The sequence below is a fragment of the Cyrtonyx montezumae genome, unplaced genomic scaffold, assembly GCF_038088225.1.
Source record: "Cyrtonyx montezumae isolate F1298 unplaced genomic scaffold, pur_monq_1.0 scaffold_41, whole genome shotgun sequence".
NCBI classification, from domain to species: Eukaryota; Metazoa; Chordata; class Aves; order Galliformes; family Odontophoridae; genus Cyrtonyx; species Cyrtonyx montezumae.
Window position 1 is genome coordinate 1,689,363 of NW_027072047.1, and position 18,218 is coordinate 1,707,580.

At 39.0% G+C, this 18,218-nt stretch overlaps 1 protein-coding gene across 1 annotated transcript in view; it reads left to right on the top strand.

Annotated features, from left to right (window-relative positions):
* ATP8B1 (ATPase phospholipid transporting 8B1) overlaps positions 1-17,868 on the top strand; it is a 28,603-nt gene extending 10,735 nt beyond the window's left edge. The window contains exons 5-28 of the mRNA XM_065747069.1: positions 77-175; positions 264-325; positions 762-834; positions 930-1,000; positions 1,323-1,405; positions 2,135-2,293; positions 2,445-2,533; positions 3,233-3,423; positions 4,364-4,572; positions 5,504-5,547; positions 5,675-5,831; positions 7,029-7,217; positions 8,120-8,232; positions 8,717-8,881; positions 9,323-9,434; positions 10,586-10,661; positions 11,328-11,460; positions 12,519-12,807; positions 13,573-13,796; positions 14,403-14,486; positions 15,358-15,597; positions 15,848-15,992; positions 16,691-16,821; positions 17,584-17,868. Of these exons, the coding sequence (XP_065603141.1) occupies positions 77-175; positions 264-325; positions 762-834; positions 930-1,000; positions 1,323-1,405; positions 2,135-2,293; positions 2,445-2,533; positions 3,233-3,423; positions 4,364-4,572; positions 5,504-5,547; positions 5,675-5,831; positions 7,029-7,217; positions 8,120-8,232; positions 8,717-8,881; positions 9,323-9,434; positions 10,586-10,661; positions 11,328-11,460; positions 12,519-12,807; positions 13,573-13,796; positions 14,403-14,486; positions 15,358-15,597; positions 15,848-15,992; positions 16,691-16,821; positions 17,584-17,811 (3,366 nt within the window). The 3' untranslated portion in view covers positions 17,812-17,868. The remainder of the gene's footprint in view (positions 1-76; positions 176-263; positions 326-761; positions 835-929; positions 1,001-1,322; positions 1,406-2,134; positions 2,294-2,444; positions 2,534-3,232; positions 3,424-4,363; positions 4,573-5,503; positions 5,548-5,674; positions 5,832-7,028; positions 7,218-8,119; positions 8,233-8,716; positions 8,882-9,322; positions 9,435-10,585; positions 10,662-11,327; positions 11,461-12,518; positions 12,808-13,572; positions 13,797-14,402; positions 14,487-15,357; positions 15,598-15,847; positions 15,993-16,690; positions 16,822-17,583) is intronic.
* Positions 17,869-18,218: the final 350 nt, after the last annotated feature.

Below are 18,218 nucleotides of genomic sequence, written 5' to 3' on the forward strand. Positions count from 1 at the left end.
TGCCCCTCTCCTTGATGTCTCTGAGCTGAGACTGATGATTATCCTGTTCTGAGCTGATTCTGTTTGTTTCTGATAGGCGATTCCCCAGATAAGTACTCTGTCATGGTATACAACGCTGGTGCCCTTACTCTTGGTGCTGGGAATAACTGCAGCCAAAGACCTGGTGGATGACATAGTAAGAAACGTGTTCTGTTGATACTGAAAGCAAAAGAAAACAGTTCTTCCATGCAGTACAGAATACATTATCTCCTCCTGCTTTTCAGGTCCGTCATAGGCTGGACAATGAGGTTAATAACAGAACATGTGAAGTCATCAGGGAAGGAAGGTTTGTAGTTCTCTTAAGTTTGTAACAAAGCAATAGGTATCAGTTACTAAGTTTCATCATATAAATCATACCTGACCCAGAAGGCTCAGCTCTTTGTTCTCTACTGTTCATACCCCTGTGTGAAAACCTAATTGGAAACAGAGGGGAATTGCTGAAAGGAGCAATTTAAGCTGAATTCTGTGGCACTAAATCTGTGCTAAGAACAGCTTTCTTGGAGAGGTGGACTGAAACTCATAGATGAGCGAGCAGGGAAGAAAGGAGATAAGCTTTCTTCAGTGTTTTAGACTCACATCTAAATTACTGTCTCCAAAAGCAAGAGACATCTTAACCGAGATGTAATGTTTTTGTCCTGAGGAAGGTTTAATATTTCATGATTTGTAGAGTGGATACTGTTCTAGATGAAATAGTAATAATCATTAAACTGTCTTGGTACTAGGTTCAAAGACACGAAATGGAAAGATATTAAAGTTGGTGATATTATTCGCCTGAAGAAAAATACTTTCGTTCCTGTAAGTGTTTTTGAAACGTTTGCTCTGTATTTCTACAGAATTCTGTGCAAATCTTGACTTGGAGTCATTTACTGCTTATTTCTTTCTTTTACTAGGCTGATATTCTGTTGCTATCCAGCTCAGAACCAAACAGTCTCTGCTACGTAGAGACAGCTGAACTGGATGGGTAAGGATCTACATAAGGATTTTTTAGGTTTATTTTTGCTTACTAGTAAAAGAGCAGTAAGTGTATATTTCAGAAATACAGTAATTAAATTAACACAATTATTTTTGACGTAAGGTTGCAATTAACTGCTTTGTCTTAGTCTTCGTGGGTTGTGTTGCTTATGAGTGTTTCACCTGCATGGAAGTGCAAAGCTTTGCTCATTCCTTCGAAGTGTGAGGCTGATGTCTATTGTGTACTGATTCCTTTAATTTGATTTTGTTCGAATATTTTTTGTCTGTATCAAAGTTCTTAATACAATGAGGTTTCTATCCCTCCTTTCCAGTGAGACAAACTTAAAATTTAAAATGGCACTTGAGGTAACAGACAAGTGTCTTCATGAGGAGAAGGCGATGGCAGACTTCAATGGTTTGTACTGTTATATTTTTATCATTACAGCTATTTAAATATTCAAATGGTTTACAGTCCAAGTAAATACACAGGGGTGTGGACTGAAGCATTAATACTGGTGCTTGTGGTGCTGGAGTTAGCACTAGCACGTTGCATGAGGAAGCTGTGGAGTTGGGCAAAATGGAGTCTATCAGAAGATAAGATCTTGGGCTTGAATGAGCTATAACACATTGACCTTTACTAGCATTTGCATGTGTTTTTCTGTGGAAAAAAGTATTTGCTATTGGAGTTGTATCTGGAGAGTAGTTTCTATTCATGTACTTATGCCTTGGTAAGTCTATTTACTTACGTTTTGATGATGGTGAAGTACAACGTGAACCAAAATTCTCGGGTGAGCTCAGTGTGGGAGTGGAAAAATCAAATTGACCAATCATAGGCAGTGGGAGCAGGGCAAGTTCAAAGAGTCAAAGTAAAATGTCATTGTTTGTAGCCAAAATGTTTACAGATATCTGAATGAGTAGCTGTCAACTTCATGAGACTTGTCTTACCCTGTGGGATCGCTGCTGGGAAGTCTACAGTGGCAAAAGGAGCTGAACACTGTGTTCATCCTAGAATTCAAGATCCAGAGAGAGCTTCACTCTTGCAGTCAGGCCCTTGTTAAAATTTTATAAATATTAAAAGAAAAAGTGGACAGGAAGTTTTTGGCAGTAAATGCTGTTATTTATTAAGCACATTCTCAAAATTTAGGTCTGATTGAATGTGAAGAACCTAATAACCGACTGGATAAGTTCACAGGAACATTATTCTGGAGAAACAGGAGCTATGCATTAGATGCTGATAAGATCTTGTTACGTGGATGTAAAATTAGGAATACAGATTTCTGCCACGGAGTTGTCATATTTGCAGGTATGTGCAAAATTAATATGTGTAACATTTACTCACCAGAACTGTGCTCCCAGGAGGAAAATTGTGCCCTTCTTATAAACTTTTGACTATTGACAGCTTTGTAAATTGTATTTGCCATGTTAAATCTTTCCTTTTTTTTCTTTTTGTTCAGGTCCTGATACAAAAATAATGAGAAATAGTGGAAAGACGAAATTTAAAAGGACAAAAATTGACTCCCTTATGAATTACATGGTTTATACTGTAAGCCTTTTCCTTCAAAATTCATAATTTTGAGTTCATTTTTAAGTAAAAAGAGTGAATGCAAATTTAGGAAGCCTTTTTTTTTTCTCCTTCTGAAATAAGAAATAAGTCTACTTTGTTTTGAGTCAGGATGAAATCTGAAAATGTGTCTCGCTGTTGTTGGAATCTGTAGCCCTAAAATGGAGGTGGAAGGCAGCCTGCACAATGCAGAAGTGTACTTCAAAACCAGTGTTGGCAGGTGCTTCTTTCTGCACTGAACTGCTGGGTAGAACTATGAGGACACAGATCCTGTTCCCAAGGTCTTCTCACCACCCATGCTTCTTCTTGTTGGAGCCTGTATGAGGAATGCCTCTGTCCCCCAGCCCATGCTTTAACCAGCAAAATGATTTCCTGAGATGTGGGAAAGAGGTAAAGGGAGTTGGGCAGCTGACACACAGAGGCACTTAGCTCAGTACCCACACAGCCTTGCTTGGTGCTTGTTTGTGTGACTGCTTAAGTAAATGTGAAAAAATGAAAAATGTGCTTGGTGAATAGACAGAGATTAGTACCCAGATTACCTGACGAGTCTATTTTGTGGGAAAGGTTTGCTCGCTTTCTTTTTATTTATTGTACATATAACATTCTGGTTTGAACATGGAGATTTGGGAATTCAGTCTAGCAAATATTGAGGTGTCAATTGCCTCCCTGTATACACTGCAGATTTTTGTTGTCCTCATCCTGCTTTCGGCTGGCCTTGCCATTGGGCACACGTACTGGGAGCAGCAGATTGGCAACTCATCTTGGTACCTCTATGACGCACAGGACTACAGTCCTCCATACCGTGGCTTCCTTAACTTCTGGGGCTACATCATTGTTCTGAACACTATGGTTCCCATTTCTCTCTATGTGAGGTAGGTCAACACCTTTCAGTGGTTGGACTGTTGATAGGATCCAGTTACGAAACTTCAGAATTACATTAGGAAGAAATTCTTTACTCAGGGGATGGTGAGACACTGGTGCAGGTTGCTCAGAGAAGTTGTGGATGTCCTTCCCCTGGAGGAATTCAAAGCTGGGTTGGATGGGGCCCTGGGCAGCCTGATCTAGTGGGTGGCAACCAGCCTATATTGGGAGGGCTGAAACTAGATGATATTCTATAATTGCATGAACTAGCAGCAAACAGCTGATTTTCCATGGTGGTAGCAAATGTAGCTTCACATTGGATGGGAATGCACACTGATTTTCTGTCTTACTGAAGAGACAATAAATATGCCACGTCTATAATCTAAGAATGGGAGGCAAAGGGACAAGGGACTCTTCTCAGCAATTTGTGGCAATAGGACAAGGGGAAATGGCCACAAACTGAAGCATAGGAAGTTCTGCACAAATGTGCGTGGGAACTTCTTCACAGTGCAGTGATGGAGCACTGGAGCTGCACAGGGAGGTGGTGGAGTCTCCTTCTCTAGAGATGTTCAAGACCCACCTGGACGCCTACCTGTGCAACCTGGGCTGGGCTTCCTACCTCCTCCAAATGATACTTAAAATGCTGTTCTCATGTGGGATTTCTGTTTACTGTAGGAGCAGCAGCATTGATATTTTTTGGCCGTAGAGGTTTCTTCCTTGGTCACTGCACTGCTGTTCAAGTTGAGCTATGTAGTCTGAGGTTGATGTGAGTGACCTGTCCAGGTGTAACAGCATTCTGTAATATGCTGGTAAAATGTGATTGTTTTGGCTTCAGCTGTGTTATATGGGCAGTCTTGAGTCCCTGAAAGCACAGTCAGAGACCCTGAAAATGTAATTATTTTGAATATGAATTGCAGCTGGCAGTAAGAATTTTTTATTCATTTCATTTAGTGTCGAAGTGATTCGTTTGGGCCAAAGTTATTTTATAAACTGGGACCTGCAGATGTATTACGCTGAGAAGGACACGGCTGCGAAGGCCAGAACCACCACTCTGAATGAGCAGCTGGGGCAGATCCATTACATCTTCTCTGACAAGACGGGAACTCTCACACAGAACATCATGACATTTAAAAAATGCTGCATAAATGGCCAAAGATACGGTAAGTCTGTGCCGTGACATTGCAAGCCCCACAGGGAAAATCACATTCTGATCACCTTAGCAAGTGCTAAAATGTTGCAGAAAAAAGGCAGGGTTTGCTGCTGGCACTAACACTGGTGTCTGTGCCCAGCTGCTGTCCTCTGTGCACCTGATGTGCGACAGGGGCTCTCTGACAGCCTGCACATTGCAGCTGGCAGCCTCAGGTTGGTCTTCCACTGCAAGTCTGTGGAAATGAGTAGTGACTTGAATGCTGGTTTGAAATGAGGTGCATGGAAGTCTTTTAGTTTCAAATGAACTTTCACAATAAAGCCCTGGGTTTGAGTAAAGCTCCAGTAAGATTTAATTGTAGTTTTCCCCTAGTTTACCTCCTTTTAAGGAAAAAAACAATGGAGTTCAGTGGAAACTTCCCAGTAGAAAACTCAGAAATTAGTAATTTACAGATTCCTTTGGTAGAAATGCTCTGGCACAGAATAATCCAAAGAACAATTAAGAAAGTATGGTAAGAGCAGTAGCTTTTCATTTCAATGTTAGTTCCATCTATTTACGAACTTGTCTGGATTTAAGTATTTGGAATACACAGTGGTGTTCTCCATAACGAAACCTCTCTTTGTCAGTGAAAAGAACAGAAATCAGTGTGCTAATCTGACTTCTGAAGAAAAAAGAAGAATTTCTGACAGTGAAAGCTCTGTTAAAACAACGTGGATGTTTTATGACATTTCCAGCAGGTGCCCTTTTCCTTACTTTTGTTTTGACATCACTAGCGTAGGCAGGTACACCCAACACAATAAAAGGTACTGCTGATATGAATAAATTTGACACTTCTTAATGAAATCTGAGGTACTCTAGTATGGTAGCTGTAGATACCCCACACTGCTGACTTTGTGAATGAGTTGTAACAATCTTTGTTTTCCTGTCCTGTCCTTGCATTACAGGAGACTGCCGGGATGGAGCAGGACACCTCCTGAGCCACCCAGAGGTAGGTTGGTGTGAGCCAGCATCACAGTCTCTGCAGTCTGGGAACACTGCCATACTAAGGTATGAGAGGCAAGTAGGCACAAAAGGTTGCACATGGGATAACTCTAATTCTTCTGTTTTCTAAGCAGAAAGTGGATTTCAGCTGGAACATATATGCAGATGGAAAGTTCTTGTTCTATGATCACTATCTCATAGAGCAAATAAAGTCCAAAACGGATCCAGAAATCCAAGAGTTCTTTCTTCTGCTCGCTATTTGTCACACGGTCATGGTAGATGTTTCTGATGGTGAGTATTTTTTTTCTCTTGTGCTCTTGGAAATAGTAATAGTTAAGTTCAGTTGCACAAGAGTGCAATCCAAAAGTAATGTGGATCACATAAATGAGGAGAAATAGACTGTTCTTTTAAATTAAACAGAAGAAAGACCCAGTTCTTCTTCAACAATTCACTGTACTGAATTTCTCTGTCTCTCTGCGGAAAGCTGTCCTTAATGAAGGTTACAGTTTTGGCAGATGTGCACCTTAAATAACAGCAGATTGAGAAAGGTAGTGGAACAGTTTATAAAAGCACTTTGTGGTTCCTGCGAACGATCCTGTTTCTGCTCAAATGCATCTTTAAATCTCAAAAGCATAAGCTTTAAATAAAACAAAGATGACGCTAGCGTAGTCTCTGGTTTCCCTTACACATGTGAAAGTGCAAATGTGTTTGGAAACTTGTTTTCAGTGTGGAAAGCCAAGTGTTTTCCACATGAAGTTTTCATTCACTTACTCCTTGAAATAAATATACAATCCTGTAGGTGTATCCAAATCGTGTATGTTTGTTCTAACAATGTCAGCAGCAAATAACAAAAAATGAATAACAGAAAGAGTGACAGAAACTAGATTTGAAAGTGAATGAAAGTGTGATGAAGACTTTATACATGTGGAACATAAGGTTTAACATTCATGCTTAGTGTAAGAGGAGAGTAATATCAGTTTACTCCAATCTTAGAGAGATATGTTTGAAACTGAGTTTCCTGTATGTTCTTGCTCTTCCTTCTGATCTTTTGAGGGTAGTTTCCACTGTATTGTGATGGTACCTGTGACCAAGGACTTATGCTGCGCTTTGGTTTTTGGCACTTCTGTGAAAGTGCTTAAATGACAGTGCTTGAGAAATTAAGGTATTTAAGTTATATTTGTTTTGAGATGGACAACTTAGTTTTTGCTTTCCTACATGAGAGGAGGGGGATCAGTGACTCAGCCTGTTTGGAAAGTACCCATAATAAAAAGGGATTGTCCCAGCCCTCCTTCTCTGGTGACACTCCTGTCAGGAGCTGCAGCAGTATGTCAGATGCCACTTCAGAAAGAGAAAGAACACAGCATTGAATGTCCAGCTCTCAATTACGTCGAAGAACAGGCATGAAGTTTTCAGTTGTGTGATCCAAGTGCCCCTGTAATGCTCATGTGTGCCTTGGCTTTCTTTCCTTCTCATTTGTCAATGATGCAGGTCAGATCAATTACCAGGCAGCCTCCCCAGACGAAGGGGCCTTGGTTACAGCGGCCAGAAACTTTGGCTATGTTTTTCTTTCACGAACACAAAATACCATCACAATAAGTGAAATGGGAACTGTAAGAACTTATGATGTCCTTGCAATCTTGGATTTCAACAGTGATAGAAAACGAATGTCTGTCATTGGTAAGTTGACTACAGCCAACCTCTAATTTGCAATCTCTTCTAGGAAAAGTCACTTGTGTTTCCTAGGTGAAATGGCTCTGTGACATAAAGTTTTATGATAGATTTTAATCCACATAGACCTCAATAGTAAAATAAAGGCATTGTAATTAGGTGCAAATGTGTCTGCTCAACAGTCACAGTGCTCAGACGTGGCCTACATTGAAGATGATCATATGTTCCTTTAGTAGAAGCTTGAATGTGACAAAGATAATTCATTCCCTTTTTACCCAGAACTAAATTGTTTGTATGTGCTTTGTGGGAATGAGGTATGCAGGCTGAGGTACAAATAGCTCTTTATTTTTTATTCTAATTACCTTTAAAAATAGTCAGTCTTGAATCATTTGCAGACTTGTTGGTTTTGATGCTGTTGTTATGATGTATCGTATCTCTGGTGTATGTCTCTGCTCTTTGTGCAAGTGAGATATTAATATTGTATGAAACATTATCAGAAACATTTAAAGGGGGGAATATCTAGATATGGATGATGGAGCACTGGCACAGGCTGCCCACAGAGTGAGCAGGTGTAGTCTCCTTCTCTGGAGACATCCAAGACCCACCTGAACACTTGCCTGTGCCACCTGAGCTGGGAGCTGCTCTGGCAGGGGATTGGACTCAATGATCTCAGGAGGTCCCTTCCAGCCACTACAGTTCTGTGGTTCTGTGGTATCCTGTCCTGTCATGAAAAAGCAATGCACTTGTCAACCTAGATGCCTAGCTGAGCAATATGAGGGGTGATGTCCTACAGAGAAACATGATTGTGTAGTTTGAGTACTTAGCAGTGTATTGAGGAATCTAATCTGAAATATTCCTTTATTTAAATGTCCTCCGATGTTTCGTCCCAACACTCCTGTTTTAAACAACAGTAAGAGAATCCAACGGAAATATCAGGCTGTACTGTAAAGGAGCTGATACAGTAATTTATGAACGACTGGACCCAAGGAATTTAAAGAGAGAAGCAACAGAAGAAGCACTAGATGTATGTTTGCATTTTATATGCTATTTTTACCATTTCATATTAAAACTATTTTGATTATAGTCTAATTTAGTTGATGTCTTTTTGCTGAGCTGTTAAAACAAATGCAGACATGTAATTGGCTCTATACCTAATCTCAAACCTGAGAAATAATCAGATCCAAATTAGGTTATTTGCGTATTAAAAAAATATATAATTTCATGAGAAGTGAACTTAAATTTTGTATATTACTTTATATCTCTGTTATTAATGACTATCCCATACCACTAAGCTCTGTCCTGTTTATCACCTTCTCATTCTGCCTTTCAATTCAGGCTTCCTTTCAGTTATAATTTAATTTTTTGCATTTATCAGATGCTCAAGATGAATTGCGCAGACTTTGTGTTGTCAGATTTCCATAATGTTTATGATTGTAACTTTACAGTTCCTTTTTCAAACAAAGGTGTTGTTTGTTTATTTGTTAATACGTTTTTTCATTATTTTTCAGGTTTTTGCAAATGAAACTCTAAGAACGCTCTGTCTCTGCTATAGAGATATTAGTCATGATGAATTTGAAGCATGGAATAAGAAGTTCATGCAGGCCAGTGTTGCTACAAGTAATCGTGATGAAGCTCTGGACAAAGTATATGAAGAAATAGAAAAAGACTTGATTGTAAGTCAGACATTACATTTTCAATGTATTTTTATTCCTATATAGGAAGAAACAGATCTCTTAGAAAATAATCTATCCTTGTTTATAGGAACTTTTGATTTTGATTTTTCCAGTATTTTATAGGCCTCAGGACCAATACAAATTCTAGGGAAAGCTTAAAACTCTGAGGGGAAATGTATTTTTGTCAGCTACTTTTCTTCACTTTCCCCCACCTCAGTCATCCACTTCTCCAGTTTCTAACAATTTATCTTCTTATATTTTAGTATGTATATCTCAGTGTGATGACATTTACGTGTAAGGATTTGTCTTTACTTAATTCTTACCTTGAGCTTCACCTTGGCTTGAGGACACAGACAAAGACATTTCATTCTTTACTGTAAATGAATCTATTTTCTACAGATGATTATCCTACTGAATGCCCATGTTTCAAATATCTTCTAGCTTCTTGGTGCAACAGCTATTGAAGACAAACTACAGGATGGAGTTCCAGAAACAATTTCAAAACTTTCAAAAGCAGATATTAAAATCTGGGTGCTTACTGGAGACAAAAAGGGTGAGATTATTTACAGCCAAAAATTATTTACAGACAGCAAAAATAGGATAACAGTGAGAAACAGAGACAAGTGCAGTCTTTAATAAAGCACATTTTTCTAGAAGAGCATTATGGAAATTCATCGAAAGTAAAACTGCAGAAGTTCATGCCAGCTCTTCCTAGTTCAGATTTAATGGATGGGCTTCTGTGTAACTTCTATTCCTCCAACAGATTAAGCAGCTTTGATGACTGATTTTGTGGCTGTCTTCTGTAGAGAAATACCCAGTGACTGTTCTTCCCAATGCAAAGCAAATAAAGGACAATTTGCTTTTAGCAAAAACATATTCATTGCCACTATGTCTGTGTGACTTTGAGGATTGAACATTTGCCTGCCAAACTTGTCTTTTTAAAATGAATATGTACTTTTCAAAGAAATTGTACATCCTGCTGACCACGATTAATTTACTTTTCTTTTGGTAGTTAACAGTCTGCAGTCAAGGGATGTATTTCGTTAAGTGAGTTCAAAAAATGGCATTAAGTTTGCAAGTAAGAATGGTTGTACTACAGCCTGGATGGTGATGCAGTCAAACCAGTATGACTTGTGATGCTGGCAACAGCCTTTTTTTTCATAGAATCTGGACAAAGGATTAGTGTGGCATTAGCAGTGGCAAATGCCACTAGCAAGATAGTGTGGCATTCTTGCAGTGGCAAAGTCTTGTGCTGGCTTTGGTGTGTACTGGTTCTCTGACATGAAGACAGCATGTCCACCAACAAGTTGAATAAGTCTTTATAGAGCTTTCTTCCTTCTAGATGGCTGGTAGACTCTTCAGGTTACTGTACTCAAAACATCATGTAACAATGCATTCTACTGTAGTAGTGTATGATTTGTAGTAAACATCACATAGGAAATATAAAGTTGTTGGCTTTAAACCCCTTATCCACTCTGTCTTCATTGCTACACAGCTCTTGTTCTATAGAAAATAATTAACAAGCATTCCCCTGCTTCTCCATACCAGTATATATTTTCCGGCTGCGTGGTAGCATAAGGAACACTTCATGCTGAAACACAGTTTCAAAAATTAGTTCTGGCTTTCCCCCAGCAGTAACTCAAGAATTAACTTTAAGTAGATGCTTTGCTCTCTTATGTATTCATGTATTTATTTTTATTGTAGAAACTGCTGAAAATATTGGATTTTCTTGTGAACTCTTAACAGATGAAACAACGATCTGCTATGGAGAAGATATCAGGCAAGTGAAAAACACAAAGAATTTCTTGTGTAGGAGTTAAAAATGTTCAGTTATAATTATCTCAGCAGTAACATTGGTTTGTCCCATAGTGATCATTCAGTGACTGAACATTTGCTGAGTGTTTATGTGTACCCTGTTTCTTGGTTGTTTTTTTTTTTTAATGGAATTTTAATTTTACAAGCCAACGTGTTCATTGTGTGTAAAGATAGTGGCTTGCAGGAGGTTTTGAGTTCTAGGTCAACTACTGTTGACATTAAGCTTATAGTAAAATTCAGTTCTGCATCCTTTGTAATGCAGTTTATTAAAAACCTGTGACCTCTACTGGGAAAATATTGATACTGAGGGAGATAGACAAGGGAGATGAGGCTGGCTCATCTTTGACAATTTTGGATCGTTTAGGAGAGAGCGTAATGCTGACTCAGTTTTAGGAGTGTCAAGCAAAGAGAGAAGTTCTTGCAGTGCAGATTTTCAGTCTGGGACTGATTACAGAATCACTGAAGCCTAGAATCACTTATATTGGAAAAAGTTACCAAGTCCATCCATGAGCCCAATGCTGCTAAGTTCACCAAGAAATAATTACCCTAAATGCTTTGTCTGCAAACTTGCTCTTAGTTCTACATTTATTCTTGATTCTTTTTCTCTAATAGTATCCATTTCTTTTCCCAGTGCTCTTCTTCAGACTAGGTTGGAAAACCAGAGGAATAGAGCTGGATCAAGTACACATTCATCTCTAAGAATGAATGAGCCCTTCTTTCAGGGTAGTAGAAATCGTGCTTTAATAATCACTGGCTCCTGGTTGGTATGTATAAGATGGATCTCCTTTGTATTTGAGACATAGGGGGTGGTACCATGCTCCCCCAATCCTTGGGGATTATTCCTTTGTCTCCTTTGCTAAACTAATTAATGGAAATTCTTTGGCCCTCATGCCACCAGTTGATAATTTCCATTGGCTATGTATGTTTTTTAATTTTAAAGGTTGAAAATAGTACTCAGTGAAGTAAGGATTGCCTTGGGGTTTTCAAATCACCCTAGTAGCTGCCATCGAATGAAACTAAGCTTCTACAAAAGCACAGTATGACTATTAGAGTGTTTGTTCTTCGTGGGGATCCCAGTCTAATGGAAGAAAATGAGAAAGGGAAAGAGATCACTGCCAGCTGTAGAGGATGCTGCACAGAAACTGTGCTTGAAGTGAAATATGGGAGTGAAAGCATAGAAACAAAAGACAAGTTTTCTGATCAGTCCTGCAATAGAGTGCTCTTACATGAACTTAGAAAGCAGAGAAGAGCTTTTAGCAGAGTTGACTAGCAGTAATTCAGTGACTATTACCCATCCTGCCAGCAGGCTGCTTTTACAGACACCTGCCGAGAAGAAAGTCCAACAGAGAGATAAGGATCATCTGCTGCACTTCAGCATTCCAGCCCTGAGCCTATATTCATTGTAAAGAAATGTACATGTGTGTATAAGATACTGGAAGCAGGCTGGGGATCTCTTAACATTCTTCTAGCAGAAGCATCAGTTAAACTGAAGGTCTGCTAACCATTATTCCAGCTATACTACTCCTTGGGTATTCAGAGGACACTTCTACCTTCATTGAGCAGGCGAACATCAGAAGAAATATCACTTTGTAGATGTGCTGTGACACTAAATACAAGCATTTTAGTTTGTTCATCCAACCAGTATATTCTTTCCATTATCTCCATGACTGTCTGTTCGCTTCTCTGCACAAACATTTAATGAGTATTTTATTAAAATGCTGTAAGTAGGACATAGTGGAGTTAAATGTGTTGTGCATATAGGCAGGCCTTGGAGTGCTGTTTTAAATGGTGTAGAAGGGAACATATTATTTTTGTTAAACAGAATGAAATCCTGCTAGAGAAGAAAAAGAAGAAGAAGAAGAAACTTAAACTGAAATTCCCCAGAACAGCAGAAGAAAAACAAAAGCAAATTGAGAAGAAAAGAAGGGCTGAAGCTTACAAAGAGCAGCAGCAGAAGAATTTTGTCGATTTGGCATGTGAATGCAAGGCTGTGATCTGCTGTCGAGTGACTCCAAAGCAAAAAGCTATGGTGGTTGAGCTTGTGAAGAAATACAAGAAAGCTATAACTCTGGCTATTGGGGATGGTGCCAATGATGTGAACATGATTAAAAGTAAGGCAGCTGTAAGACTTCTCTTGGTGGGGAATACTTCTTATGAGAGTTCTTTTGCAATCTCTTTGCTATTTCTGTTTGTTCAGAAGACTTTGCCATGAGTTTCATTACCCACGTTTACATTCTTGGGTCCTTGTTAGCTGCTATGACTGCTTTCCCTTTTGGAGAAGACCCTTTGTGAAATGTTTAGTGCTTTTTGGTGATACAGTTTAGCTTTTTATGTAGACAGTCTCTGAGAAGGAACTTGATCTACATCTGTTATGGTGTGAAGGATTGCAGAAGTGTAATATTACGAAGACAAAAGGAGAGCTTAGATGCACCTTGCTCTGTGGCAGTAGCCTCCTGTATTGCAACTGGCACTCTCTGAAAAACTTCCTGAGGAATTCCATTGAAAAACAAATGTCTGGGATATGGTTTACGTTAGGAAGTCTGTAACTGCCTGGCCAGTTGGTTCAGAGGTTTATTTGCTCTGTCTCATCAGTTATTTATCACCTCAGTCAAATTTCCCAGTATCCGTTTTGACAGAACAAACGTGGAGAGAGGATCCAAATAACAGTGAAGATGTGAGCAATAAATAACTGGTCAAGGAAGAGCACATGCACTGTTGCACTAATCTTTAATGAAGCTTTTGTGCTTTATACAGAAATAAAATGAGGTGGGAGAATGTGAAGCAGAGAATCAGAACTGGTTAAAGATTTGCCTGTGGTCCTGCTGTTCTTCTCCCTTTGTTTATCAGTGTATGATGTATTTGTTTCACTAATTTAGCTGCCCACATTGGAGTTGGAATCAGTGGCCAAGAGGGGATGCAAGCTGTCATGTCCAGCGACTACTCTTTTGGGCAATTCCGCTACCTCCAGAGGCTCCTGCTGGTCCATGGGCGATGGTCTTATATTAGGATGTGCAAGTTTCTAAGATATTTTTTCTACAAAAACTTTGCTTTCACACTAGTCCACATCTGGTATTCATTCTTTAATGGCTTTTCTGCCCAGGTAAGAAGGCATGCTTATGTCCAGTATTAACAAGCAGGTCTTCCTTTTGGTTGTGCAGAGTAGCAAAAGTTTAGCCAAGGAAGTGATGGGAACCCAAAATTAGCATCAGTGATTAGTAACAATAATTACTAAGCGATGAGCTAAGCATTCGGTTATGATTTCAGAACATTTATAGTCAATATCATGATTGTAGAGGGAAGAAAAAAAAGAAACGATTTTTAAATATTATTTTGGGGAACCTCTCTTAACCGTTCTGCTTAAAATATTCCTAGGTGAAAGGAGGCAGTGCATTAATATATCAGTAAGAAACGGAAACCATTTTTTTTCATCTTGATCTGCTGGTTAGAGTGGCTTGAGATGTACTCATTGTAAATGGTAAATGTAGTGCTTGAAATTCAAATGCTATTGAAAGGCTGTACTCATATGTGTGCCAGAAAGCCTGTAAGAGATGAGATGGGCTTAAGCAAGATGGTAGAGATATGATATAATGGTATAATGGGGCAGATTAACTTTCTGAGGTATTAGAAAGAAAGTCATAGAAAAGATTAAATAATAATAGATAATAATCAGGGTTTTTTTTTTATTTAAATTCCTCCTCCTTTTCAGACAGCATATGAAGACTGGTTCATCACACTGTACAATGTGCTGTATTCGAGTCTCCCGGTTCTGTTAGTTGGCTTGTTTGACCAGGTATTTCCCACGTTGTTAATAACAGATGAATGCAGAGGCATTCCACATCAGGTTTTAAGTTGCTTTGGTTTATGCAGAAGGAATTTTTTTTTCAACATGTATTCCTTTATAGCATGTGAGGGAGCAGAAGATGGTAAGCAGAGAGCTACTGAAATAGCTGAAGTCAATCAGTTAAGAGCTTGTCAGTGCTAATTCTGTTTGTTAAAATTATGTTCTACGACTTCATGTACATAACACAGCAAGAACCTTTGTTTATGGAAAAGATACGCCTTGTGTTGCCTTTTTTAATTCAGTAGAGCAAATGCTCTTGGCCTTCTTCACTTTTTTTTTTGTTTTTTTTTTTTATACAAGGGTTATATGCTGACCAAACAAATCAGCATTTCTGTTTACATTTACTACAAAAGCTAAGAAATAAATGCAGTACCAAATTAACCTCTCATTTAAGAATATGTTAGAGACTAGACATTAGGATTGTGCTTATTCACAGTGTAGGGGAAATAATCAACAGTTTGTAGCTGAAAAGCCCTATGCAAATGTAGATGTTCTTGTCATTGAAAATAACGGGCTAAAAACTGAGAAGCATAGCATCACAGAATCATTTGAGGTTGGAAAAGATCATTAAGATCATCAAGCCCTGATAACGGGGTATGTGATAGCTTTGCAAAATATGTCCTCTAGTCTTGGTTCTTCATAGTTGCCTGCATCACTCTGTGGAAAGTTTGGCTGCCTACACTAATGTTTGAAAATGAAACAAAATCTGCCATTTGGGGTGTGGGGGCATAATAACATTGAATTTCTTACTCTCCAAAGTTCACACTTAGAACAAGACATTGCTGCAACTTTTTTGTTTGCTTTTTTTTCCTTTATTAAGGATGTGAGCGACAAATTGAGTCTTCGGTTCCCAAGACTGTATGTTCTGGGACAGAAAGACTTACTTTTTAACTACAAGAAATTCTTTAGAAGTTTGCTTCATGGAGCTGTAACTTCATTGATCATCTTCTTCATACCATACGGAGCTTACCTTCAAACTATGGGGCAAGATGGAGAAGCACCTTCAGATTATCAATCATTTGCTGTCACAGCAGCAACTTCTCTTGTGTTTGTTGTCAACCTTCAGGCAAGTAAGCTTGGCTTTCTGGCCTCTCTTGCTCGGGAAACACATTCTGGTCATGTTTCTAACTATGTCTACTAAAACATAACAGTTTGCAACAGTTTTCATTTGCTTGCCTTTTTGCTTCTCTGTTGACACTCTTGTCTCTCAAGCTGAAGGGCAACTGGATGAGAGAAAACTTGACCAAAACATTGTTTGTCCTCTGTCATCACTTTCTGAATTAACAAACTCATTTGGAGTTTTTATTTACTTTCAGATTGGTTTGGATACATCTTACTGGACTTTCGTTAACGCTTTCTCAGTATTTGGGAGTATTGCAATTTACTTTGGTATCACATTTGATTTCCACAGTGCTGGAATCCACATTCTCTTTCCTTCTGCTTTTCACTTTACTGGTGAGTGTTTCATGTCTTGTTCTTTGTTTGGAAATTTTCTTATTGTTAGGAAAACTGAGGTTTGTAATTTTACAAGTGACAAATCTTTCATATCTTGCCTCAGATGTAAATATCCTTAAAAGTGATAACAGACTTTCTCAATTTTATGTTCTCCTGCTAAGCTGAATCCAACTGAAAAAAATAGTTGTCTCTAACATAATATTTTCTTTGACCTTTAGTAATGTTTTAGTCTTCTGTAAATACCTCCTACCCGGATATTTTGTGCATTTCAGAAATGTTAGTTTGACAAAAGTTCTGAGAGGTTGAGTATTTGTTTTGGCATTTGTTCTAAAATACCACTTGCTTTCCAGATCACATCTATAGCAGTGATACCAGGAAAACTTATTGCTTTGTAACCTTTAAAGGACAAACCCCTTGTCCCTCAGCCAGGCATTTGTCTTGCAGCATTCCATATCTATTAGAATAGAGTTTTGACATGGGTATAGGTAAGTTATAATAAAGTGTTACATTAACTTACTTTGTATTCTTTTACTTCTTTATTTAAGAGCCTCTGAATAAAAGCTGAACATTGTGTTACACAGCTGAGCGAGTTGCCAGCTCCTTGGGAAAGCAGCTGTGGCATTCGTTATCTTATTTGTGTTGTGTAGCTACTTTCCATGATCATGTCATATGCTGAATTCTGCTCTTTTTATTTCTAGGAACTGCTCCAAATGCTCTGAGACAGCTGTACCTCTGGCTGACCATGGCTTTAACAATTGCTGTTTGCTTACTCCCTGTGGTGGCACACCGTTTCTTATCCATGACAATTTGTCCTTCAGAAAGTGATCAAGTGAGTAAAGTCTTATCTTTGGCACATATTTACTTACAGGCATCAGCACTGCTGCTAATATTAGAGACAAGCCAGGAGAACTGCAGCAACCTGGAAGGCAGGTGGTGGCTGGGCTTTCCAGGGGCTGGATCGGGCCTGACTCCTACTGCATGGCAAATGCCACATTAGTTTGACATGTTAGTTAGTTTGACACGTTAGTTTGACAAACCTCCCAGGGACTACCTCATGTGCCTTTCTGTAATGCAGATTTACGTGCAGCAGCTCAGCCTACAGACCAGTGAAACTTATCAGTGGGCTAATTTATCCTTTGGCTTCTTGTTGTAACACTGTTGAAACGTGTTTTGAAGCTGCTGATGGCACAGCTTCTCTTGTTACCAGGACTGTTTTGGAGTGTCATGGTATAGCAGCCAATTTTTATTTGCTTTTATTCTGGCTTGAGCTGGCAAATTGCATGTGGGTTTGCAAATAGCTAAGGCTGAGATAACTGTTTAAGTGTTAGTGTGAGAACACAGGAATAGCTTTCAATCAATGCAGACACTGCAAAGATAAACGAACATAATGAAGTGCAAAATGATGCAGTAAGTAGTTTGGAAACTTTCATATGTTTCTGCATATATTCTTGTTTCTAACAGAATCAAATTTAAGAAACCCTTTCTGCTAAGCAGTTGGTGTTAAAGTATCAGGTTATTTCCCCCTTAGACAACTCAAAACAAATCCTTTCCCTTACGACCCGTGAACTGATTTCTCTTTGCATTCATGAAGATCCAGAAGAACCGTAAGAAATACCTGGCAGAAGAGGAGCAGTGGCAGCGGAGGCAGAGTGCTTTCCGTCGTGGGGTGTCCGCTCGGCGCTCTGCCTATGCCTTCTCCCACCAGAGGGGCTATGCCGACCTCATCGCTTCGGGACGCAGCATCCGGAAGAAGCGAGCTCCACTCGATGCGGTGCTGGGCAGCAGGACAGAAGTCAGAGGAGCTGGTGAAACAAGCTGACTCGCTGCTATTCTGGGATAGTTTTCTCATCCCAATGATTACACACACACACACACACACACAATATTAAACTCAGGATTATTTTTCCAAACCAAATGGCATAAGGATATATGATTTTTGTGCTTTATCAAGGAACTTCTTCATTTTGGACTACAGGAAGTATAGAAAAGCCAAAAATTTCCTACAGGGCTCTTAATCCTTTTGCAGCTGACTTCTGTGTAGTGTGAAACCGAAGGACGGGTGTGCTGCAGTATGAAAATGGTAACGCAGCGACACCTGGCATTGAAAACCTTTTTTTAAAGGTTTAAATATTACATTGTTTTAAAATTGCAACTACATTTCATATGGACTCTGAAAACAAATGGCTGAGCAACAGTGACTGCGTGTGCACCATTTTGTTACATTTT